The 24,490-nt window shown below is 43.4% G+C and overlaps 2 protein-coding genes across 9 annotated transcripts in view; one reads left to right on the top strand and one right to left on the bottom strand.

The window, feature by feature from the left end:
• The first annotated feature begins 388 nt into the window (after positions 1-388).
• On the top strand, positions 389-4,257 carry C7H1orf74 (chromosome 7 C1orf74 homolog). The gene is made up of 2 exons (XM_088674365.1): positions 389-1,073; positions 3,157-4,257. The coding sequence occupies exon 2, from the start codon at positions 3,267-3,269 to the stop codon at positions 4,065-4,067; it is 801 nt and encodes a 266-aa protein (XP_088530491.1). The 5' UTR covers positions 389-1,073; positions 3,157-3,266; the 3' UTR covers positions 4,068-4,257.
• Positions 4,258-4,883: 626 nt separating this feature from the next.
• TRAF3IP3 (TRAF3 interacting protein 3) overlaps positions 4,884-24,490 on the bottom strand; it is a 34,639-nt gene continuing 15,032 nt past the window's right edge. For 6 of the 8 annotated variants that reach the window (XM_088674358.1, XM_088674357.1, XM_088674360.1 and 3 more), the window contains 10 exons: positions 24,361-24,390; positions 22,268-22,363; positions 18,486-18,557; positions 16,317-16,457; positions 13,501-13,638; positions 11,988-12,123; positions 11,057-11,119; positions 9,256-9,377; positions 5,815-5,928; positions 4,884-5,194 (listed from right to left, as the gene is read on the bottom strand). In XM_088674358.1, coding sequence (XP_088530484.1) covers positions 5,111-5,194; positions 5,815-5,928; positions 9,256-9,377; positions 11,057-11,119; positions 11,988-12,123; positions 13,501-13,638; positions 16,317-16,457; positions 18,486-18,557; positions 22,268-22,363; positions 24,361-24,390 — 996 coding nt within the window. In that variant the 3' untranslated portion in view covers positions 4,884-5,110. Of the gene's footprint in view, positions 5,195-5,814; positions 5,929-9,255; positions 9,378-9,692; positions 10,016-11,056; positions 11,120-11,987; positions 12,124-13,500; positions 13,639-16,316; positions 16,458-18,485; positions 18,558-22,267; positions 22,364-24,360; positions 24,391-24,490 lie in introns of those variants that run through there. The other 2 variants (XR_004693044.3, XM_035122662.3) reach the window with 2 other exon arrangements.

Genomic DNA, 24,490 nt, shown 5'->3' with positions numbered 1-24,490 from the left:
TAAACGTGTTTGCGGGAGCGGGATTGATTTATTGGTTGTTTATTGGTTTTGTTTTATTACGCATTTTGTCTTCTCATCTTGTATTTTTCTGTTGTGACTTGCCCCTGGATCAAGGGCATTATTATTGTTGTTATTACAGTATTATTAACTAGCCCACTGCCTGCGAACTGAAGAAATGAGCCCCACTGCATTCAAGGAGATGTAGTTCCAAAGTACATCTGTTTTAAGTTTGCAGCCTTAAAAGTAGTAGATGTGGGGCAGATGGCCTTAGTTAAGCCACTATTATCTCATTCTCAACTTAAGCTTCCTGTCTGCAATATGGGACGACCTACTACCGGCCTTGCCTTATGGGGCTGCTGTAAGGTGATGTGTGCGAAAGTCTTTGAACACACTGACATACAGTACTGTACTTTGTAAAAGCTAGAAGAGGAACCATGCAGAAACCCGAGAGCCTGCGAGAGAGAACTTAGCCGCCGCTCTGAACCAAAGAAACGCAAAAGGTAGATAACATTTCATTTCGTAGACACCAGGGCGATGAAGAAGATCAGCCTGTCCCCAAACCAGTGGAACTTGCAGCAGCCATAAAAAGGGCTTGTGTAGCAGCGGTGAGAAAACTGGTCTTCTACCGCAGTTGCTGCCGGACTCGGATTCCCATCAGCCCCAGCCACGCCCAGGATGATGGGAGTTGCAGTCCAGGAACACTTCGGAGGCCACGTTTCCCATCGACGGCTGATCGCCATCCAGGGAGAGCGACTCGCACCCCCCCCCCCCCCGGGCCAACCTTCGCAGGTGGAGCCTGCCGGCAGAAGCGCCCCTTGGTTTCTCCTAACTCCCGACTGGCCGGATCTGCACAGCTGGGCGGGTACTGCTTGCCGCCAGGTCCACGAGTCCGGCGCTCTGCACATGCCCCGGCAGCGCGTCGACCCGCGGGATGCTGCCTCTTTAAGAGCCGCCGCCTAGGCGGACGGCGCCCCTTCCAGCGAACTCAGCGTCCGCCTCCTCCGCTCAGGCGAGGGAAGCGGAAACGCCGCTCGCCCGGCAAAGCGCATGCTCGGGCTGGAACGGGACGAGAGGTGAGTGAAGCGCGTGCAGAGGTCGGAGGAGAGGCGGGAGCCCGGGAGGAGGAGTTGGCCGGCTGCCCGGCGTCGCTTCATGTTCCGGTAGAGGATCCTCCTGTGCACCTGAACTCCGACCCCGGTTGCTCAGGGTGCCGAAGGAGATGCAGCATCCCTGTGCAGATAACACGCATAGCCGGATCATAGCTGCCAAGTTATCCCTTTTTTAAAGGGATTTCCCCTTATGCTGAATAGGCTTCCTCGCGAGAAAAGGGAAAACTTGGCAGCTATGAGCCGGATGCTTCGTCAGCTCACGCGTTCACACATGCACACTCCTACCTAGCGGGAAGGGGATGCAGGGCGGGGAAGGAGGGCTAAGAGCACGTTCTGATAAGAGCCCCGAATTTCAGAATTAAGAAATTACCTTCAGTAGTGGTCGCGACTTCAAATTCTTGCAGCTTTTCTCCTTTGCTACAGAAGTTTTTGTCTTTGGAGATTGCTGGTAAGTTCAACCCCAAGAAGGGGCTGCTTAATTCGGGGCCTAATAAAATGTTTTGGTTTAATGCACAAGGAGACAAAGTCGGGCATCGCAATTTGGCTGCTGCTAGGGCTTGCCTCTCGAGCTGTGGCTTCTCCTCCCAGGTAACTTTAAAAATTAGAACATAATAGGGCAATAGAACTGTAGAATTGGAAGGGACCACAAGGGTCATATACTTACTTAATAATAATAATATTTGTATGCTGCCCATTGTACTATGTACAATGACAACAAAGTATTCTATCTATCTATGTATCTGACTGGGTTGCCCCAGCCGCTGAGTGGCTCTCAACAGAATATTAACACGATAAAACACCAAACATTAAAAACTTCCCTAAACAATCTAGTCCAACCCCCTGCAACGCAGGAATCTTTAACCCAATGCGGGGCTTGAACCCATGACCCGGAGATTAAGATTCTCATGCTCCAGTGACTGAGCTATCTGGCCTGTAAAAACACTATTTTCATTTAAGCGTTTCAGAATTACAAACATAAACCGCCCCGGACCCTGTGATCATCTGAGGCCCTTCTTCCAAGCATCCTCAGTGAGAGGTCTGGAGGGTGGCAGCAAGAAAAGAGGCATTTGCTGCGATGGCTTCCTACTTGCAGAATGCTCTCCCCTAGGAGGTTCATCTGGTGCCTTTGTTACATAAGTTTAGGTGCCAAGCAAAAACATTGCTCTTCTCGCAGGCCTTTGCCTAACTAAACCATCTATGGCCTGTTGAACTGTGTGTGGCAGGGGAGATTGTTTTTGTTTGTTACTATGTGCTTTTGTGTTTTGATACCACCCTATGATGCTCATATGAAGGGCAGTAGCCTATCGTTAAAAGATCTAGTTAAAAAAGCAAATGAAAGTGCATGTGCCCTGTTCTGTTTTCTATATGTCATGTGCACTAATTTATTTGTTTTCCCAAGTCATCATTAACTCTTGAATAGCTAACAATAGTGGATGTGGCATACAGTACTTACCTCTTCCATTGCTGAGACTCCTGACCTCATATTAACAGAGTCTCCACCCGGTCTTTCCTCCGTCTGTGTCACATGCATATATAATACAGGCAGACTGAGGTTAATATTTAACATTTAATGAAGTAGGCTCTGCTCTAGGAAAGCTTGTTGGTCTGTCAGGCGCCACCACACATTTTTTGCAGTGGGGGTGAACCTAGAGAATTCAGGTTTTAATGGCGAGATGCCCGTCCAAGTGGTTGATCTTAGGTTGAAGTGGTGAATATTTTTATTGGTTGTTGGAAGCTAGGCTGTTTTGCTAGTCCTTGGTGCTGAAGTGGTGCAGAGAACCTGCGGACGTGGTTTGGTCCTCAATCCCTTTTATAGCCCTTGTTACAGCAAGGCTGATTGATCGGTTTTCATTTTTTGTAATACCCGTTTTCCACTTCCAAGATGCAACTACTGTGGCTTAAATGAGGCCACATGTTCATGGAGCCTGAGTTCTACCATAGTTTCATCAAGACACTTTTTTCCCTAAAGATAAAAAGTGCACTGGTTGTTGTTATTAAAAAGTGCACTGGTTGTTGTAATATTGATTACTGTGATTTTTATTCCTAGAGCCCGGTTGAAGCAGCTGATGGTTAAAGGCCTGATAGCAATCAGGTGATTCAGTTCCCTGAGCAAACCCAGTGATTTTTATTCTAGGACTTCTACCCGCAGGTTTAAGAATGGCCGAGCCCTTCCCTCAACTCCTCATCGCTGCAGCCCGCCAACACCTCAGAATCGGGAAGAAGAAAGTCTTATCCCGCTCAGCCTCCTTGAACCTTGCTGGCGAGATACTGGCTGTAGCCGCCGGCTTGAAGCCAGCTTTCCTGTACGATTACAATTCCGCTGGGACTTCTCAGATCCTAAGCTACGTTCAGCAGCTTCAAACCATCAATCCGCTTGGATGCCGGCTACACATTCTGAGCATAGCTGAAAACGTTCTGATTGTCAACTTGGGGTTGATGCTGCTGTGGTTGGAGACAATCCTGCTTAAGGACAACATCCCCTTTGTTGACGTTTCTGCTTCCAGGACATGCCCCAGCCTTTGTGATCTGGAAGACGTGGGTCTCATCAAAGGCCACCTGTCGGAGATACTGAATCATATTAAAGCCCAGGCAGCAGACACATCTCAGATGCTTTCCTCCAGTGCAGTCTTTTGCTCAAAGTGGAATCTATGCACTCTCTTTGGTGTCTTGCTGGGCTATCCGGCTGCTTACAGTTTCCCTGTTCAGAAGAGCTTTGACAATTGCCTTTCTCTGACCCCACTGAGGGTGTTCACTGTCCAAGCCACGTTCTGTAAGATAAGCAACGATTTCAGAGTACGCTTTTACTCCTTCAGCATCCCAGAGCTCTTGTATCCTGTCATGAAAATAGGTCTTGATGCATGGTGCGCAAATCTCAAGGATGCTTTTAAAGCTCAGAAAGACTTTGCAGATCTTTGCATTACAAATGATGTCGTTGCTCTGGCAGCAGTGGCCTTGTAAATGTGGGCTGCAATCCAGAGGAATGCAGCAATTTCCCCTCACGCCGTATTTGAGAAGTATTTTGGGGAGTATGACTCAGTGCTTAAGAAAAGGAAGTGGGGAAATGGTGGAGCTCTTATGCTATTGGAGTCAGGGGCAGCCAACCGGTGCCCTCCAGATATTGATGAAATAAAGCTCCCATCTTCCTTGACAGGAGCCTCTCACTTGCAAATTTCTGTGGGTGTCTATACCCAGACTCAGTGTATATATGGAAGCAGCATTCAAAATGAAGCCTTGTTAACCCCAGCCACAAATATTTCAGCTGTTTGTTTCTTTGCTTTTACCAGTCCCAACTCCTAGGCCTGGGATGGGGAAGCTGCAGTTCTTCAGCTGTTGAACTCCATCTCCCAGCCAGTGTGACTACTAGTACAGTCAAACCTCGGTTGTCGAACGTAATCCGTTCCGGAAGCCCGTTTGGCTTCTGAAATGTTTGACAATCGAGGCATGGCTTCCGATTGGTTGCAAGAGCTTCCTGCACTCAAGTGGAAGCCGTGTCAGATATTCATCTTCCGAAAAACATTAGAAAACTAGAGCATTTACTTCTGGGTTTTCGGCGTTCGGGAGCCAAAACGTTCCAAAACAGAAGTGTTTGGGAGCCGAGGTTTGACTCTACAGGATGATGGAAGTTGTAGGGACATGGGTTCTCCAGCCTTGTCCTACATGATCAGACAGCACATAGCTGGATTGTGGGTTTTGAGGTTTCCAAAGCTAAGGCAATTGTGTGACATTCCCATACAAAACCCTCTGGAAAGTGGATGCATCAGACAGACACTGTACTTTTTGTATTGTAGACTTTAATTATTATTTTTTAAAGAATACAACAGCCAAATGAAGCAACATACAAAGCCAAGCAGTCCAACAAACGCCTTTAGGAGATAGCAAAGTTCAAAATTCTGTAAGAAATTAAAAACAGGTTTGATACAAAAATAGTCACTCTCTGTAGACAACTCAGAATGCCCAAATGCAAAAACAGTAACATAAGCAAAACTAAAGGTAGGTTGTACTCAGGGTACAAAATTTAATAAGTAGGATACTACAGCCGTTGCCATCACTACCAGTAGGAGAGGAATCCAATGATCCTGCCATCTCTGCGGGGGAAAAAGAGAGAAATCTAATAAGATAAACTAGGGTATCATGTGTCTCTGTAATTCCTCCCTCTATTCGATCAGCTACACTTAAGTCTCTCCTATACTTCGCTTTTGTATTTTATTCCAACAAAGTCTGTGGTTCTATTTGCATGGAACGGTGATATTATTGAATTTTTGGGAGTAGAATATTTCCCCCACTTTGCAAAGACAACTAATGAGACTCACTGCATAGATGCTGAAGACTGATTAATTCGGAACTTATCATAAATAAAATACAAGAACTGCCCAAACCCACCACTCTAGTGAACCTGAAACAGTTGCACTTTCCTGTATCTCGCTGGTCCATGAAGGTTGTCCCAGCATTACTGTTTTGAGTTTGTGCTGAAATCTTAAGAGCACTGACTCACATTTTGACCTGACATCATGGGTGTAGCTGCGGGGGAGAGGGGCAGCTGCCCCCCCCCCAAATCAATAAAAAATACATCACTAACTGAGGTTCTGCCCGCCCCCCCCCCAACAAAAATCCTGGCTACGCCCATGCCCGACATGGCATGCTCTATCAACAGACTATATCAACAGTATAAGGTAGCACAAAGGGGGCATTCAGAGTGAATTCCTACTTGGGTCTTTTTGCTCTGAGGGTGACTGATCTCATCTCGGCACTGCTGTAACTTGGCAAGGCAGCTGTGGTACTCGTCACTCAGAACCTCTAGCTCACAACGGAGATCTCTGCACTGGGCAAGAAAGCAAACGAGTGTTTAGTATGAAGGTTGTTCACTCCGCTTTTTCAAAATGGTTTTGAGGGCAGCAATTACCAATAAGTTTATTGTGGCGGCAGCACCTTGAGCATCCCTGATCCTGAACCAGGCTGGATAGTTCTACTGTCCTAAACCTGGCTTTCTCTCCCACCTTACTTCACAGCACATCTAGGGCTTCCTTCACCATTGGCTAAAAATTTCCTCCTTGTTTCAGGCTATGAATAAGGTTAACGCAGCATGTAATGTGAGAAAATGACATTAAACTTGAATGACTTCTAGTTCCTATAAATGTTATTGTGAATGAAGTGTATTGATACAAGTTTTCCTATCCTGATGAACAGACAAATTCAACAAAGTCATTGCATGAGCAGAACAACTTCCACAAGTAAATGTTCCCCTGTAAATGCCTGCCTGTTTTCTTCCCCAACCCTCCAGAGCAAGTTTGGGGTCCGTGTGCAGAGAGAGGGTGAGTTTTCATTGCATGAGCAGAAACCATTCCATTTGCACAATCACTTTGTGGGATTCAATCCATGGTCTTCAAAAAGCATTCATTGTCAGCTGCTATTCATACAATTTCCCCTAAGAAAGAAATGGTATCGGGTCTCTCCTCCTGACTCCAAGGCCTAGCAAACAGTGGGGTTTGCTGTTTTCACATTAATATCTGAGCATGCATAGTGCAATTGGGTGTGATGTCCTGTGAAGGTGGTTCATGCGCCTTTGACATCATTTAGTTCAGAATATTGGAGAATACCATGCATGTGCACCTATTTGTAGAAACTTTGGTTTGAAAAATCTGGACTTTCTAGTTATTGTGAAGCCTTTTATTTTTAATAGCCTGAGTCTGTCCCTTGTTTTGTTTTGTTTTAGCGCCAATTCATACAAGCATTCAAAGTAGGCACCAGAGAGCCACTTGAACAAACTGTTATCTGCTGGCTGTCCACAACCAGCTAGTCAATAGTGTGCAGCTGCCACCTTGGGCAATGTTTTTGCATGCTGTGTGCAGGATTTCAAAATGATTACAGATGGTCACATGAATCAGCAGTGATTTGTTTTCTTCAAACTGACATGTGTCCTAGGGAATCACAATTTGGAAGTCTGCACATAAGATGTTTGCCTACTTTTTTTGTTTGGTTGCTCTTCCGTACACGTCCAGGATGCTTCTTCCAAAACAGAAAGAAAACTTACACTGGATGTGGATCATTAGAATGAGCTCTGACTGATAGGAACATTGCTATGAATATTCATTTCACTGGATAGCTCAGTTGGTTAGAGTGTGGTGCTATTAACACCAAGGTTGCAGGTTTGATCCCCATATGGGACAGCTGCAAATTCCTGCATTGCACAGGGTTGGACTAGATGATCCTCAGGGTCCCTTCCAACTCTACAATTCTATGATTTCCATAAAGCGCAGAAACAACAATAACCTCTAAAAGCATCTAAGTCACTTTTCAAATGTCCCTTCTGCTCTTTTGTCACTCAAGTTGCATGGACTCAGAAAATACTCTGTCCAAGAAGGAAGCAATGATCTCATGAAGAAAATGTTCAGAACATGTAAAGACTCTTGAGAATGACTCCTGGCAGGATACGGAATGTATTTGCTAACAACCATAAAATCTAACAAGGGCTAGAATGTCCATTGTTCATATGCCTACAGTCTGTAATTAAAACTCCCACCTTTTGTGTGCCATAGATTTACACTGCTAATAAAATATTTTACAATTGTGAACAGATCCTTCTAAGAATCTTTTAATAAAATTGTAAACTTTTATATTTTTGTTTCCTTGAATTATGGAATGCAAGCTGTTTCAAAACTCCGGATATGCAGGTAACAGGCTTACCTGTGTCCCTCTTACCTTTCAGCATGTTGCTTAGAGCAGTGTTAGAAACTGATATAAAAGTTAGGAGCTAAATGGCACCTTAAACCTAGGTTGTGGGTACAATAATGGAATGTCTAGGCGCACTTTTTTATAACAATACAAAGCTGAAAATGAATGAACTACAGCTAAAGTATTATGTTCATCTTTTACATGCTCTAGTTCAGTGTTTCTCAACCAGTGTGCCTCCAGATGTTTTGGGACTACAACTCCCATCATCCCTAGCTAGCAAGACCAGTGGTCAGGAATGATGGGAGTTGTAGTCCCAAAACATCTGGAGGCACACTGGTTGAGAAACACTGCTCTAGTTCAGGCATCCCCAAACCTCGGCCCTCCAGATGTTTTGGACTACAATTCCCATCATCCCTGACCACTGGTCCTGTTAGCTAGGGATCATGGGAGTTGTAGGCCAAAACATCTGGAGGGCCACAGTTTGGGGATACCTGCTCTAGTTCTTCCTCTGCCCACCCCCCTAATATTCATATGAGGCTTCAGAAAGTTGCTATAAGTGGGAAGGCAGAAAAAGGTCCTCCTTCCACTCTGCAGTTTTAATCTGAAATCTTAGGCTCAGTACTGCACACAGAGCTCAGAAACTGCTCCTGCTAATGAAATTCCCTGTCATAAAGTATGCTCAGAACAATGGGAGTTTCGAACACTGGCTTAGAGCCAAACTAGATGAGTGCAGTAGGTTTAAATCTGGGGTGTCCAATCGCAAGAGCAAAAGGAGGATGGAGGTAAAGTGTTAAATCCTCATGTACCTGCAGCACAATCCATGTAGTCTGCATAGTCCCAATGCTTTTCAACTAACCACAGGTGAGCTTGGCTGGGAGAAAGGTGCTGGAGGAGAAAAGCAGTGGGGAGGGGGGAAGCAGCACACATAGGGAAAGCTCTTACACCTTGGGTTGCATTCAGCTAAGTTATACTCAAAGTAGCTCCAATGAAATAAATAAACCGATGTTAGCCATTCCATTAACTTCAGTGGACCTACTCTGGCATTGAGTACTACAGTGATTTAACACAGAGGTTTGTCACTACCATGTCCAGTTCAAATGGGGTCAGGAAAACCTGAAGCCTGGGGGCTATAGGCTGGGGAAAGTCCTGCAGATTGGATAGAAAAGGCCTTAAAGCTGCAGGCCTGAGGTTCCTTCTCCCTGCACTAAACCATAGTTCAGTGTTAATGTCTGAATGCAGGTGCAGCCAATGGGGAAAAGTGGCTGAAAGCAAGCCTTTCAAATCAATGTGCTTATTTTTTTTTTAAAGTGTTTTCAGCTGTATGGTTATCAGATATGCACACTGAAATGATGCACACATAGCAGGTATCTGTTGCCATCCAGTGTTTTCGGACCTGCATTGGAAGGCATTTGAAAATAGCAGTTAATCTCCTAATGAGATCCTTTAATCTCATTAGCTGCTTGAGTCACCTCCTCACCTCTTTTTCCTTAGCTGCAAGCTGGGATGTCCTCTTTTGCAGCTGGTCCAAGCTGCTTTCTATCTCCCCTTCAGGGTCTTTGGACTGTTTGGTTCTGGCTGAGCTGAGTCCAGACCTGCTAGCTACAGAACAAAATGGATACTTTCACAATTCTCTGAGCTATCTGGGAATCTCAGCAGGCATCACAGCACCAGTGTGCTCTCCTCTGTTTACACTTCGTAGTTTAATTTTTTAAAATAAAAAAATCAGCAATGTGGTAAAATCAACAAAGAACCTTATACTGTACTATATAAAACATTAATGCCTCACACTGAGTGTAACTGATCTGGTGAAATATCTCTGTGACCTGAAAATAGAGACAATGCACGTACTTTTGTAACCCAATAAAATCTTTAATAAAAACTACTTTGAAAAACAAAAAAAAGTGGACATCAACGTTTGAGCAAAAATCATTTATTGTACAAGAAGCTTGCTCCAATAAAAGCTTGCTCCAATAGATACAGCTGCATGCCAATGGAGGCGAAAATTTCTAACAGTGATATATATTTCAAGCAGCCTTTTGCAGACCAGTAACAATACTGTACACACTATGTGGAATGCTTCTATTTGTGGTTCTTAATCTGAGAGCACACTCCTATCCTGTGAGGAGTGGTTCTTAGAGTACCAGTCACAAAATCCCAGATGCCCAGAAGTCCCACTACTAGTTTAGATGAGTTCTTTGCATCTCATCTTCCCGAACTGGACTGATTCTGCATCCCATCTGCAAATGGAAGAAACCAGAGCAGATCATAATGCAGAATGCTTGCATGAACTAATAGCTTCTCTCTCTCTCCACACGACTTTTCTGTCTCCAACACTCGATTCAGTTCTTCACGAACAATTCATACAGTTGCATGGGGGTTGCAAACAGTTGCAGACCGCATAGACTGTACTGCTGCTGCAACAACCCCTACTTAGTCAAAAGGACAAGCAGGGGACCAGCACACACTGAAACAACCACTTCTTATGGTGGGTTAGGTGCACATCCTTAAATAACTTGCCACCTTATCCTGCCAGCAGGTATTTTGGACTTGACCTGGGACTGAAAAAAATGCCCATTAGTTGCTCCCAAAGTTGAAAATCTGAGCAGTGTTGTCCCTTTTATTCTTTTGGTAATCAAGTAACTACGGAGTTCTGAGAAATTAAATAAAATCTCTTGATCTTTGGTAGTTTGAATCATCAAATGTGTGCAAACATTTGTGAAGTTATGTTTGGGGACAGCTGGCTCCTTTGCAAGTAGGAGTTAACGTGGGAGCACAAATCTCAGCTATTTTTTGCAAAGATCAATGCATACAACATTTTCCTGCCTGTGTACAACATGTTCAAATGCTCCGTGTGGTATTCATGAGAAGTACCGGTACATGTTTTTTGCCAATATGGGAGTTGTGGGCATATGCAAAAATCTTCTTGCACAAAGCATCCTTCATGATGTCAACCCTTACTGAGCACCCTTTCAATGACACAACCTATTATTAAACATAATCAGAAAACTATTGCCACATTCAGATGTACAGCTGGCAACGCCTCCTTCCTGTCTCTCTCCACATGTGACTGTAGCAAAGGAAAACAGCTGTAAAAATTGAAGTATGCAGTAATTATCTCTGTACTCTAAAATATTTACACTTTTTTAAGGAACCAAATGAATTATACCCAGAGGGATTTTAAATAGGGCTATTATACCATGAAGCACAATGTGTAAACGCTCTGTTTGTGGTCCTGCATGTTCACTGTCAATTTCTTTGGATCGCTGTGGTTTACTTACTGTGTAAATGTTTAATTGTTGCCTCCAGCTGCAGCTTATCTCTCTCTTCACTTCGCAGCTTGCCTGAAATTAACAAAACCATTCAGGAACAACACAGTTGACTCCATGCAGGGCTTTTCCTTCTCCCAAACAGCATTATTTGCCACCGCAGGTGAGAGTTGTATTCAGGTGGGACTCATGCTTTAGCCCACTGAAATTAAGGGGTCAGCACTACACTGTGGTTTTGCAAATTTGTAAATGTTTTTCTTTTACTGAAACTATAGGAATCAAGAATGTGTTATTGCCGCTGCTCAGATGGGGAAAACAGATCTACACATTATATACCTTGTTTGGTATTCCTCAAGCAGCTCCCAGCCCAAACAGAAATAGGGTCCATGTTTCCCAAAAAGTTATTTTTTTTTCTGAGGAAGTGACCTGACTTTGACTTTTTGTACATTGCCTGAATATATTTTACATGGCAGGCTGAATATGCATATTCAAAACAAAAAATAAATACCCAAATGTTCAGGGAGGTATGCAGTACAATCGTCCATATGACTGAACGTATAGAGAGAATTGCTTGCTCACAAGCATCCTATCCTAGCATGTAGAAAGCTAGCACTTTTGGTAAGAAGTATCCTCAATCTAGCTTGCAAAGCTAGACATTAGAGTCATCTTTCAGACAAGCAATCTACTCTGCCCGTTCAGAGGAGGTACAGCTGTAAATAAGGGCTGTGCCACTTGCTTCTCACCAACATCTGAATCAGCTCCTTTCCCCTAAAAATAACTGACTGAAACCTAACAGTTGACACTATGCTCAAAACAGCAGGTTAGTTCTAAGAGTCATGTACAGTATTTTATTTTTGAAACCTGTAACTTTTCATTTTCCCGATCTGCCCAAGACCCAGATCAGTCAGCATCCAATCTCCTGTTTCCTCTACAAATGTCTTACCTTCCACTACACTGAGACACTCAATTGTGACCTTGTAGTCTTCTTGCAGATTATTAATTCTGGAATAGAGCTGGGCACGTTCAGTCTCAGAGCTCTGCAGGGCTTGGTGCAGCTGAAAGTTCTGGTTGTCAGACCACTGCAGGTAGCAAACAGCCGCAATAACAAGGAACTGGTTAGCAAAGAAATAACTAGAGAAAGGCTTGTGGGAATTCTTGTGGCATGGTGAGGCAGAGGCACTTACCTGGCAGTCCAGCAGGTGAGCAGCTGCTGCTCCTCAGGAGGGAGATGGGAAAAGGAGCAAGGTGGCAAATGGGGGGAGACGGTGTGGTGCAAGCGCAGCAACAGGAGCCCTGAACTGGCCTCCTGTACTAGCATAATGAGTCACTATTCTCAGCACAGCAGCTATGAACTGGACCATCAGGTTCAGGATGAGGTCTAACATAGGCCCAGGATGCTTAAAGGATCATCGCCTCCCATCCTTCATCCTGCCTGCTCCGTAAGATCAGAAGGAGAGGCCATTCTCGGTGTCGCAACTAGGATGTAGGTATGGTTGATGACAAGAGATAAGGCCTTTTCAGGGACTGCTGCACCAACACTTTGGAATACCATAAAATGCAGATGTCCCCTTCTCTAGTTGTTGTTTTCGGATGGTGATTAATTTTTTGTTTGGTGTGATGCTTTTGCCTGCTAAGCAGGGCTTTTTTCAGCTTGAACACACCTCTCTAGGCTGCTGCGGCTGTGGTGGGCTCTCCCTCTAAAAAAAAGGTCAACAAGTTCCTGCACCTCTTTTTCTAGAAAAAAAAGCCCTGTTGCTAAGTATTATCTGAGGCCATTTTTATCAGTGATCTCTGTCTCTGTTGTTCTTAATGCTGCATATTTTATGTATTTTTGTTGTTGTTGTTTTGATATTTTAATATATTTTTTTTATTGTATTGTGATTTTTAATGGATGTAAGCTGTCCTGAGAGGGGCATGGGCATTAAAAGGTCAGGACAGGGGGGTAATGTAAGTTGAGCAGTAAATGTGCGTAACAACTATCCATTGCGCATATTCAGGCCTCAAGCACATAATCTGCCTGTGAATATAAAATTGTGCACCTTTCCCAGTCATTACACATAGTCGCCAACGGGTCTTGAGAAATGTACATATTGTTTTATAACGGAACATTTTCCAATAAAATATCAATATTATTATTTTTTAAAAAACAACCATGTATCAACTGAATTTATACAGTCTCGGTTCATTATGCATGATATCAACAGGCCCTGGGAAATATGCATATCTATACTGAATTTTGTACATTCTCCAGCCAACACGCATAATCCCCAACAGGCTTTGGGGAATGTGAATTTCTCAGCGACAATTTGTTCATTCTCTGGCCATGACTCACCCTCTCAAGAATCCTGTGATGTTAGCCACTATTACTCCCATTTTAAATTCTGACTTTGAGAACTGATTGCCAGACTTGCTGCTGTGCAAGGAAAGGTGGGCTCACAGAAGGACAAGGAAGCTACCTGAAGTTTGTTCTCCAGGACATGAAGATTGTTTTCCAGTTCAATGTGCTTGTCAGTCAGCTGGCTCCAGTCTTCGTTTAATGTGTTGTAGTGTTCTTTCCAGAGGGCACAGTCTTCTTCTGCAACAGCTAGGGCTCTCTAGGAGGAACATGGTCGCATGTAAGGGTGAAAGTCGACAAGCATGCCTTCTCGAGAGTGACAAGCGACAAGGGGAGCAGGTGGCGTGGATAAAGCAAGCTGTGATCTCCATGACTTGGGATGGGAACTCAGGAGGTCAGCTGTGTCAGGTGGCAGGACTAGAGCCAACAGGTGGAGATGGCACGGAAATGAAACTACCTAAGACTTGTTTGTCAGTGGAGCACAGTGCCCCAGGAGCAGCTGGGCTCTCTCCTTCGTTGAGGGAATTTAAGCAGAGGTCAGGAGGCTCCCAGGCATGCTGTAGTTCCAGGCTAACTGAGGGTCATTCCGGCCCCGCCACAGGCCACAGGCCATAGGTCAGGAGTGGGGGTAGCCACAAAGTGTATGTGGGTAACTCACAGTCTTGTGCATACATACACAGAGCACAAGTCTTTCACACGCAGAGGCAGGCACAGAGCTCCTCCGCTGATTGATACAGATCAACAGAGAAGCAGGGGAAAGCTTTCCTTCCCATCATAGCACTGGGCAGGGCCCATTCCAGCACTACAATATCACTGGCCACAGATTCCACTACTGCAGGCAAAATTGGTGGCTGTAGGGAGGGGTGGGAATAGACCAAGCCCACAGGCCTCCTAATGTAGGAGTGCATTGAGCAGGGATTTGGGCTAAATTACCTCCATGATTCTGTAGTAGTGTAGATGGAAAACACCACATTCATTATAACATAATGGAACTTCCCTTCCATCTCTTCTGCCCCTCCCAAAAATTGTTCCTGGGGTTTCCCAAGAGGGCAGAGAAGCAACCCAATTTTCGTCTTCTTTCTGTCTGCATTTATTTGCTTGTGCAAAAATAACTGATCTGTCCCTGAGATTTATGGATGTGGATACCTTAGGCTAACCTTAATCCTCTCCCCACTGCTGTTTTCCTTCAAGATACGTGTTATTAAAGAGAGCTTCAGGCATTTGCTATTTTCAAATTTACTTCCAGAAATACTATCTGGCAACCTCAGAAGCAAGAGGGGAATACAGATCTTGCTCCACTAGCAATCTTCTATTTTATGCCACATAGCTTTCCATATGGTGCCATCTAGTGGGGATGTGAAAGGCCAATCCAGATAATATGTTTAATATTTGATCACATTTATGTATCCTTCATTCTTTCAAAAAACAAATAACACAAGCAGGTCCCCAAATTTGGACTAGGGCAATGTGGAGGAAGGAAGCTAAGTTTTCCCTTATACAGTACCAGAGGTAGCCAATGTGCTTCCCGCTACTTGTTTTTTTCTTGGGCTACAACTCCCATCAGCCAATCATGGGCAATGGTAGAGAGTGATGGAGGTGGTAGTCCAAAAAATAAAAATCTGGAGGGAACCACATTACAACCCCTGCTCTATATGATACTTTCCCAATGAAAAATTACCCTCTAAAACTGCTGTAGAAAATAGCCACTCCAAAGGGCAAGAGGGATGAGTCCTTTTTCTCTTTGTGAGATGGTGCATGAGGAATAGGTTAACTCTCCTCTCCATGTGGCTGCTGGACATCCAGTTTTCAGAGACATAAAATAAAAGGTCTGCAATGTGGCCAGTCACTGTGCACACATGCATTTATGTTAGTTATTATGTGGGGCTTTATTTGGGATCTATAGTATACTGAAGCTTTGCTGAAAATTAATTCAAATGATTGATAAATGTATTCATTTATTAATGTGGGATTTTATTTAGCGCTTTTCTCTCCTTTGCTATACTGCTAACAGAACATTTAAAAATAAGTAAGATGCCTTGGTTGTGTTCACAGCCCTGTTTACTGTGCACACGTCTTTCCAAGCGCTGGGTTTTTACTCCATGTTCACACCAAGTTATCCAAAATGCATTTGCATCCTGTACAGTGGTACCTCGGAAGTCGAACAGAATCTGTTCTGGAAGTCCATTCAACTTCCAAAATGTTCAGGTTTGTGGCATTCAGGAGCCAAAACGTTTGACTCGCAAGGCGTTTGGGATCCAAGGTATGACTGTACCTTGTTTGAAAAATGGTGGTGTTTGATGCATTGTTTCTCAAACCAGATTCACAATGATTAGAGTCCTTAAGCCTATGAAATACATCCGAAAACCCAAATTAAGTACACTCTAAGGAGGTAATGGGAACACACTCCTTGTTGGAGCTTTAGGCAGAGAAAGAGGAGCGGAGGTGAGATCTGAGCCAGAGAATGCCTGATTGGCTCAAGTCTTTTAGTAAGTATACTGCATCAGTTTAATACTTTCTGAAGGTACATAATCAACCACCCACCACAGAAAGACATGTGGCTGCTTTGCAGAGTTGTTACACTTATTTGCATGTTACCTGAAATAACCCCCTTGTACACGGGGTGGGGTAATACATGCTTAGTGGGGTAAAGCAAAGCTTGTGGAAGTTGGTGTAGTGAAGGCAGGCAAAATCCCCACCCTGGTCTTTCAATTGAGCAATGTGATTAAGGTTATGCTTCAAGCAGACCTGACCAGAATGATGCAGCCAAGTGGTTATTGTCAGCAACCATGCTCCAAAAACACACCTCTCACATTGCGCTGGAGCTTCAGCCTTGTACTGAACGTACAACAAAATTCCTGCATGTATGTAAAGATGGAGCATGTTATGTAAATTGCTGCCCAATCCTGTCCTTGTTCCAGGCTGAAATTCCACACCTACCTGGGCATTCTGAAGCTGCCCTTCCACCTGCAGTTTCTCCTCAAGGAGTTTCTGAAGAGACTCTTTCGCTTTCAGCTCATAGTTCTGCTTTTGATCTTCCATCTCCAGCAGAATCCTCTTTAAGCTCCGCTTTGAGTGACTCTAAACAAATAAATGGAGAACTGAAGGAAAATGCCCGACTTCAGAATATTAAAACCAATACGGCCCATAGTTCACCAAAGCAGACAACATGCCCTGGATTTTTTTTCACACTGGGCAATTATTAAACCCATTTGCTAGAGAATGTGGCTGTGCACACACTCCCATTTATGCCGCCATTAAGAAGCAGAGGTTCTTTGTTTAATTGGATCTTTAATAGGTTTAAAAGTACAGTGGACCCTCAAGTTACGTACTGCTCTGGATACGTAACTTTCGGGTTGCGAACGCTGCAAACCTGGAAGTATATACTTCCGGGTTTTGCCGCACATGCATGTACAGAAGAGCTCTGTGTGCCACACGCATGTGCAGAAACGCTCTGTGTTCGTGCGCACACAGAAGCAACGCCTCCAGTTACAGACTTTTCAGGTTAAGTACGGACCCCTGGAATGAATTTAATTTGTATCCGGAGGGTCCACTGTACCAGCACGTGATGGGAAAGGGTTGCAACAACATACTGCGGAATATACCAGTTACATGGATCAAAGGTTTGAATTGAGATAAGATTTTCTTTGGCCTGAAACAAACCCATGGTTTGTTTATTCCAGGCAACCCCAAACTTCGGCCCTCCAGATGTTTTGGACTACAATTCCCATCTTTCCCGACCACTGGTCCTGTTAGCTAGGGATCATGGGAGTTGTAGGCCAAAACATCTGGAGGGCCGCAGTTTGGGGATGCCTGGTTTATTCTAAGCTTCTTTTATATATTTATGATTCAGCAACCCTCTCTGGAATATAATAAATATCTTTTTATATGTGAGGAAGGGACGTTGGAGTAATACTGATATTAACAAGATAAAATGGAAGCTGTGTGTGATCTGAAATGAAGGAGGGCTAGGGGAAGCTCAAGTGTGACTATGTTGGAAAGACCAAGTAATTCCCCTCACCTCTGTTTAACAATAGACAAGGAAAAAGAGACTAAGATTTGTGTGTGCTACTGATGGAATATAATCTAAGATAAAGTTTAATTGGGCGATAAATCTCTTGCTGGAAGGAAAAGAATTTGGGGGCTGTGATAAGAACGTCACAGAGATTGGAAAATTGGAAAGGAGATTTGCGACATGTTTTACTAGTCAGATAGCATGGTTTCTAGCAGACTGTTGCCTGTTCCAAGACATCAAAGCGAGGGACAGAGAGATAAGAGCTCTGAGAAACTTCGAGATTCAGTTCCACTATGGGAGAAAACAACAGCTAGGAAGTGAAAGAGACAACACCATATATGGACAGAGGGAATCTGGAAGGACGTAACAGTTTTCACACACAAGGCAGAATAAAAGATAATAGTTTGAGTTCCTGACTTGAAGCTTTATAAATTTATATATTGTAACATCACGAATGGAAATCATTAATTATGTAGTAGCTGTTTACTAAGAGAATATTATAATAAGTGAGATGCAACTGGCATTAATTAAGATTATGGAATGCAGTGATATAAGATCGGAAATGCACCCAAACCACCATGTGGGGAGCCACTTTAACTTAAATGTATTAATTGGAAGTTGATTGGCATTTTGATAATTGTATAATTTGGGAATTAATTGTTATTGTTATAATTTGGCTATTATTGGGGGTATATTGGAAAACAAATTTTAAAAAAGAAAAAGAAAAAAAGGTTACCCACTTGTGATCTAGACACTAGATTCAGAAAAAAGGTTACCCACTTGTGATCTAGAGTCAAGTAGGTCATGCCCAAGCACTCATCTCTGAAACACAGAGCAGCCCTAAGAATACAAAGACTGGCCATTTCTGGCATAATTATGAAAATTGTCTCAGAGAGGAGAAAAAGTCCTTTTTTGAGCCAAAGATGATTACATTATATTATAATTATTAGAGATTTATTCATACCCCACATTTTTCCTTGAAAGAAACTCAATGAGGCTGACTTATAAAATGGGAACAGCTTAAAAAAAAATTAAATGCTTTTTTTTATAAAAAAATCAAACATTTCTAGAATTGAAACAATGTTAAAACTAACCTGGGTGCATGTCTGCAATTGATTCTCCAGGGCACCTAGCCTGCACTTGAGTTTGTCTTCATTTAGCTGACCCTAAGAGGAGGATGGGGGAAAGGTTGGAAATTTAAATCATCAGCTTGCAAATATTTGTCTAACAAACAAACAAAAAAGAAAAAGAACCCACCTCCCCATATCCCTGGTTCACTCATGTTTTCCAGAGTTTTTTGTTTTTGTTTTTTTGCACAATATGAGCAATTCAGCTGAAACAATGGCAGACGCCTCTGATCTCCAGCACTCCCTAGTTATTTGTATCTATGCATTTTATCATTTGTATCTATGCATTTATTGAGAGTGACCTGGTGCATCACAGAACAGGGTTCCTGGACCTTTTGTAGTTGGGTGGAAGCAACCTCTTGTGCCAAGGAGAACATTTCAATAGGTGCAGCTTTCCTCACCACTCTAGAGCTCTGTCATAACAAGGCGTACCTTCCAGAATCTCCTCTTCTAGGCATCTACCTAGCAAAGTACTGCACACAAAACCTGAGTGGAGCATTTCTTAATATGCCTGCGATAAAGCACAAAAACGGTGGCTCAGATCCCTAGGAAATGCCTCTGTGCATTAATCCAATGTGCAAAATGGCAAATCTACTTTCCGAAGAGCAGTGAAAATTAATGGAGCTGGTGCCTAGGGCAGCACCCTTTGAAACACCGAGGAAATGGAATTTCAGGTACTTGAGTCTCATAAGGCATAGCCACTTGTGTCCAAAATGGGCTAACAACACCTGCAAGGAGGTACTATGTTGCAGCAGACTTTCAGTAACACCACACAATCCTAAAGCAACAGAGAGACATCACATTCACAGGGCATGTCCGCACTGGAGGATTATCAAGCTGTTAATCCACTTCTTCCCTCGTTCAAATTAGATCACATGTGTATGAGGAACAACTTTGGTCTTTCCTGTTCATACCAGTAGGTGTTCCCTTTTGTGTTTGTCCCCATCTTCCAAACTGCTGAATCTATTATGCAGATTCTATTATGCCTATTAGGCACTGGCAGGGCATGCACAGAGAGCTGTGTGCACACCTTGGGGGCTGTTTTTTAAAACCTCCCTGTCCAGGAAGTGTGCAATAGCACACAGTCAAGGAACTGTAAATTCTCAGCACCCAGTTTTCATGTGGTTTGCTTGTACAGTTTTCCGATTTTGTGCAAATCTGAGAGATATGGAAGGCTATGCTTCTCCATTCAAGAGCACCCCAGAAATAATTGCCAGCATAGCTGGAAAATAAAATTAAAAGCATCGTCAATTCTCAGCACACACTTTTCAGATTAATGGTGCTGCTCTATATCTGGTGTGTAAATATGTAATGCTGTTTGCTTGTGCAGTTTTCTGGTTTTGTGCAAATCTGAGGGATCAAAAGGAAAAGAAAAGAGCATGTGGTCCCTTCAGGAGTGTGCTGGACATAGTTATGAGCATTGCTAGGAAAGAAATTAAAGGATGCTACAGGACCCTAGCCTATAGGTCCCCAGAGGAACCTTTCCAAATCAGATTTATTTCTCTTCTTAAAGAAAGGAAGCTGGTTCTCATGGCTTCAGCAAAAATCTGCTTTCCTCTCATTATGAATATCAGGCATGTGAGTATAATCAGGGGTAGCTAACATGACACCCTCCATTTTGTTGGACTGCAAATCCCATCATCCCTGACCATTAGGTTCATTGGGGCTGACAAGAGCTGGAGTCCAACAACATCTGGTGGGCACCACATTGGACACCCTTGGAATATATTATCCCAGTTGTGGGACCACAGTGGAAACAAAGGAGTGAAAGCTTCCCCTCACTTACATTCCTGATCCTGACTCTGTGCCAACTGCTTATTTCTTTAAAAATCAAACATGGCAGAGCAAACTACAAGACAGGCACCACGTCAAGTTTGCTCCTTAGACATTTTGAGGCACTGAAAGTGTTAGATGCCACCTACGGTTTTAAAGAGGCCCTTATTTTTTTAATTAACACATTTCTCATCTGACATTTGCCGTGCCAAATCTCAAAGCTTCCAATCTGTATTTGTTTTTGAAATCCCAGCAGCAGGCTATTTGTTCCTCTCCAGAGATAAGCTGTGAAGGCAAAGGCTGCAGTGGAAATCTATTTTCTACAACATCACTGCTGAGAGGTGAAGTGCAAACCCACCTGTTGCTAAGCTGAGGTTTCAGAGAGACTTCCTGCCAGTGAGGGTGTCAAGCTATTTTTTCCTCACTCCTCTTGAAGCTCGACTGAAGTCTTTCATAGAGGAAGTCTCAAACCACAAAAGCATCAAACTGTACATATTCTTTGGCATTTCTCTTCTGACAGAGCTCTTGCTGGTCTTATTTTTGGGCAAACTACTTTGCATTGCTTTTATTTTTTAAAACTACCTGCAGCATTTTAAGGGCTCAATTTTCAACTGTGAAAAGCTGTTTAGGCAGTAGAGAGGACCTAACATTTTGTGGGGTTTGGACACATTTCTTCCATCCCATAAAAAGGATATGCTTTTACTGGTCTGGTGGTTTTTCAATATGATCCCTGCTGAATTCATGAAAACTTAATTCCTCCTCTCAAAAGGGCGATAAAGCCTGTTAGTATGGCTCCTATAGGCACATATTTGCAAGTGGCCTATGATATTATCTCAGAAAAAAACACTGCAATGGCCCAGTACAGAAATGGCCTGCTATTTAAAGATCATTTCCTTGTTTTGGTAAACAATTTTTCCCTCACCTCAAAAGAGTGAGTTCCCACTTCTAGTAGACCTACTAACACTGACCTAACATTTAAAAACTTGATATAAAATGAGCACAAAGGTTCTCCCGCCCTCTGCCCCACATGAAGGGACTCCACCGTGGAGCAAGACTCCTACTCTCTGGTTATCTGGTCTGATCATAGTGAAACAAGGACTGGAATCACCAAAGTGATACAGTACTGGGCAAAATCACTTCCAGAATGTGATACTTCTCTGCAATACTGAAGTGTCAGTGAAAGGCCCCACATCTACTACAATCTCCTTTTTTGTAAGCCTTGTTTACACACTTTGGACAAATGTGGTGGCACATGAAGCACTTGACTGGACAGACTTAGACAAGTCTCAAGCACTTAAAATGCATTTTCTAATTTTCAGGGTGCTAGCTCCACCACCTTGAATCATGGTAATAAAAATTGGGTTTTTTAAATTAATTTTTTCAAACAGAATAAAAGCCAAGTAAGAAGGAAGCAGAGAAGGTGGGATAAGAAGGAATAAACCACAATCCTGATATTCTGTCAGTTTGAACCATGCTTATAGTTTCTAAGTCCATAGCTTTTATCTGAAACACCTGGTGCTTTTATGCATTTCGAGCTTTGTTCTATGGAAAGCAGATAAGCCATTTTTGCACACAGGGTCAAGTTGAGCATTGGTGCATATGAGTGCATGGCTAAATCTTAAGTGTCCTTACCAGGGAACGTTCAACTCATATTTGGAATGTGGTACTTTTCTTGTCCCTCTTGTAGATGCCTAAAAAGGGAGATTCTGGGAAGTACACCTTGTCACAACAGAGCACTGCACCTACTGCAATTGTCACCTCTGCACAAGGAATGACCTGGGCCTAAGAATGAAAGGTCCATAAACCATCTGCATCTGATCACTCTGGGTAAGACAGTGATAACATGTGTAGGTGCCTTGTCCCTACTCCTCTACCTCCTGGTAAACAGCAGCATTACGGCAAATCAGAGATCCGGTGAGTGTCACCACCCCACCGTGTCACCTGCTATAGATAATCTCAGCATGGCTAATCAGTACCTTCCAAGACTTTTCTGCTGCTTGCAGCAACGCGGCAAGAAGTTCCTGTAAGATGGCCATCTTCTGCTTCAGCAGTAGCTCCCGATGAAGTGCCTCCTGAAAAAAAAGGAAAGGAGGAATCAGGCCCAACTAAGTGTGCAAAAGGTGTGCTTATTCCCCAACGCACCCAGACTATACATTTAAAGCACATGGCTTTCCCCAAAGAATCCCGGGAACTATAGTTTGCCCCCAACAGAGCTATAATTCCCGGCACCTTTCACAAACAACGGTTCCCAGGATTCCTTGGGGGGGAAGCCATGTGCTTTAAATGTATGGTGTGGATGTCACACCTATCTGCTGTGTCAGTAATGAGGTTTCCCTTAATCTCCCAGTAGAAATTGCTGCCAGGCTGGTTCTGAACAGCTTGACTGCTTCACACAAAAGAGGCGCCCTGCATTTGCCAAAGCTCTTCTGGGGCTCTGATTCTGCACATGCTCTCTCACTGGCTTCCCGTAAGCTGGATATCAACCTGCATTTGTTGACCCCGTAGCCACCTTTAAACCACAACTCTTCCCCTCTATCTTCTTCACTTATCTGTGCCTGAGATGCCATTTCCTGCACACTACTCTTATCATTCCTGTTAGGCTTTTGGAAGGAAATCCCAGTGTTGCGTTAAGATCAGACCACTGGTCCCTCTAGCTTGCCCTTTCCAATGACTGTCAGAAGCTTTCTAGGTTTTCAGACCTTTCCCCACCTCCAAGAACTAAGGCTGCTGCTCAACAGAGCAATTCATAGGCTCCAATCCTAGTCAAGCTTGCATGTGAATAAGTCCCACTGAACTCAAGCGGGTTCACTTCTGAGTAGATACATATATGATCATACTGCTCAGCAATAAATTGGATGGCATTTTAATGACTGGTTGATGAAACCTGTGCAAAACTGCAGATTACTATTACTATTATTTTATTTAAAATGTGGATTTGCACTAGCAGAAAGCACTTACTCACAACTAAAGGTAAAGGAACCCCTGACTGTTAGGTCCAGTTGCAGACGACTCTGGGGTTGCGGCGCTCATCTCACTCTATAGGCTAAATGAGCCGCCGTTTGTCCGCAGACAGCTTCCGGGTCATGTGGCCAGCATGACTAAGCCTCTTCTGGCGAAGTCCAGAGCAGCACATGGAAACACCGTTTACCTTCCCGCCAGAGCAGTACCTATTTATCTACTTGCACTTTGACGTGCTTTTGAACTGTTAGGTTGTTAGGAGCAGGAACCGAGCAATGGGACCCCACCCCGTTGCGGGGATTCAAACTGCCGACCTTCTGATCGGCAAGCCCTGGGCTCTGTGGTTTAGACCACAGTGCCACCTGCATTCCCTCACAACTAGTTATTGCTAATCCATCCATGTACTACAGCTTCCTATGCCCTCTACAAATATGCTTCTGATGGTAGGGGCACCTTCTGGAACAGCAAAGGATATGGCAAGAAGTGATGCAGTAGGCAGGGAGAAGTTGGCTTTGCATGAATAGAACATCTAGCTTAGTATTGTCTACACTGACTGGCAGGGACTTTCCAGGTGTTCAGCCTCACCTCACCTAAAGATGCTAGGGATTAACCCAGGGATGTACTGTAGGCAAACCAATTAATTGCATTTTAAATAATTGAAACTTTCTTTTTTAAACCTGCTGCTTGATTCATGTATTTTTTTTAAAAAAATACTTTAAAAGATTATTAATCCATTTATCTGTCTGTCTGTTTTTATACTTAACACTATTGGTAATCCAAATGTCCAGGAAAATGGGTGGCAGCCTTTACCTAGTGAAAATATGCACAAGGCTCAAGCCGAACACTAACCTTTCTCCATTGGCATTGCCTTCAAGGTGTCTACTAAGCCACCAAATGTGAGGAAATGTTTGACTCTAAATAGTGCTTTTGTCAAGACTCTAAGTCCAAAAGCAAAACCTGTCGACAGAAAATCTGAATATTTTCCTAATTGGTGCATGTCTCATTTACAGTTATAGTCCTATCTGAAGGACAGAAGTCTTTTCAGAAGAAACAAAAAAGTCTTGGCACAACCCTTCTTGAAAAATGTTCTGAATTAGTGTTAATTACTCACCTTGAGGTAGTTAGAAAGTTGAATAATCTCCTGAAATTGAAATAAATGGATTTAAAGTTCTACTTGAGTTGAACATGGAAATGTTAGCATATGTCAAGGTAATTAAACAGACACTATCAATCTGCAAGCC

The sequence above is a fragment of the Zootoca vivipara genome, chromosome 7 (assembly GCF_965207765.1).
Source record: "Zootoca vivipara chromosome 7, rZooViv2.hap1.1, whole genome shotgun sequence".
NCBI classification, from domain to species: Eukaryota; Metazoa; Chordata; class Lepidosauria; order Squamata; family Lacertidae; genus Zootoca; species Zootoca vivipara.
Note: the sequence above shows the minus strand (reverse complement) of the source record. Positions and strands in the feature narration are given on the sequence as shown.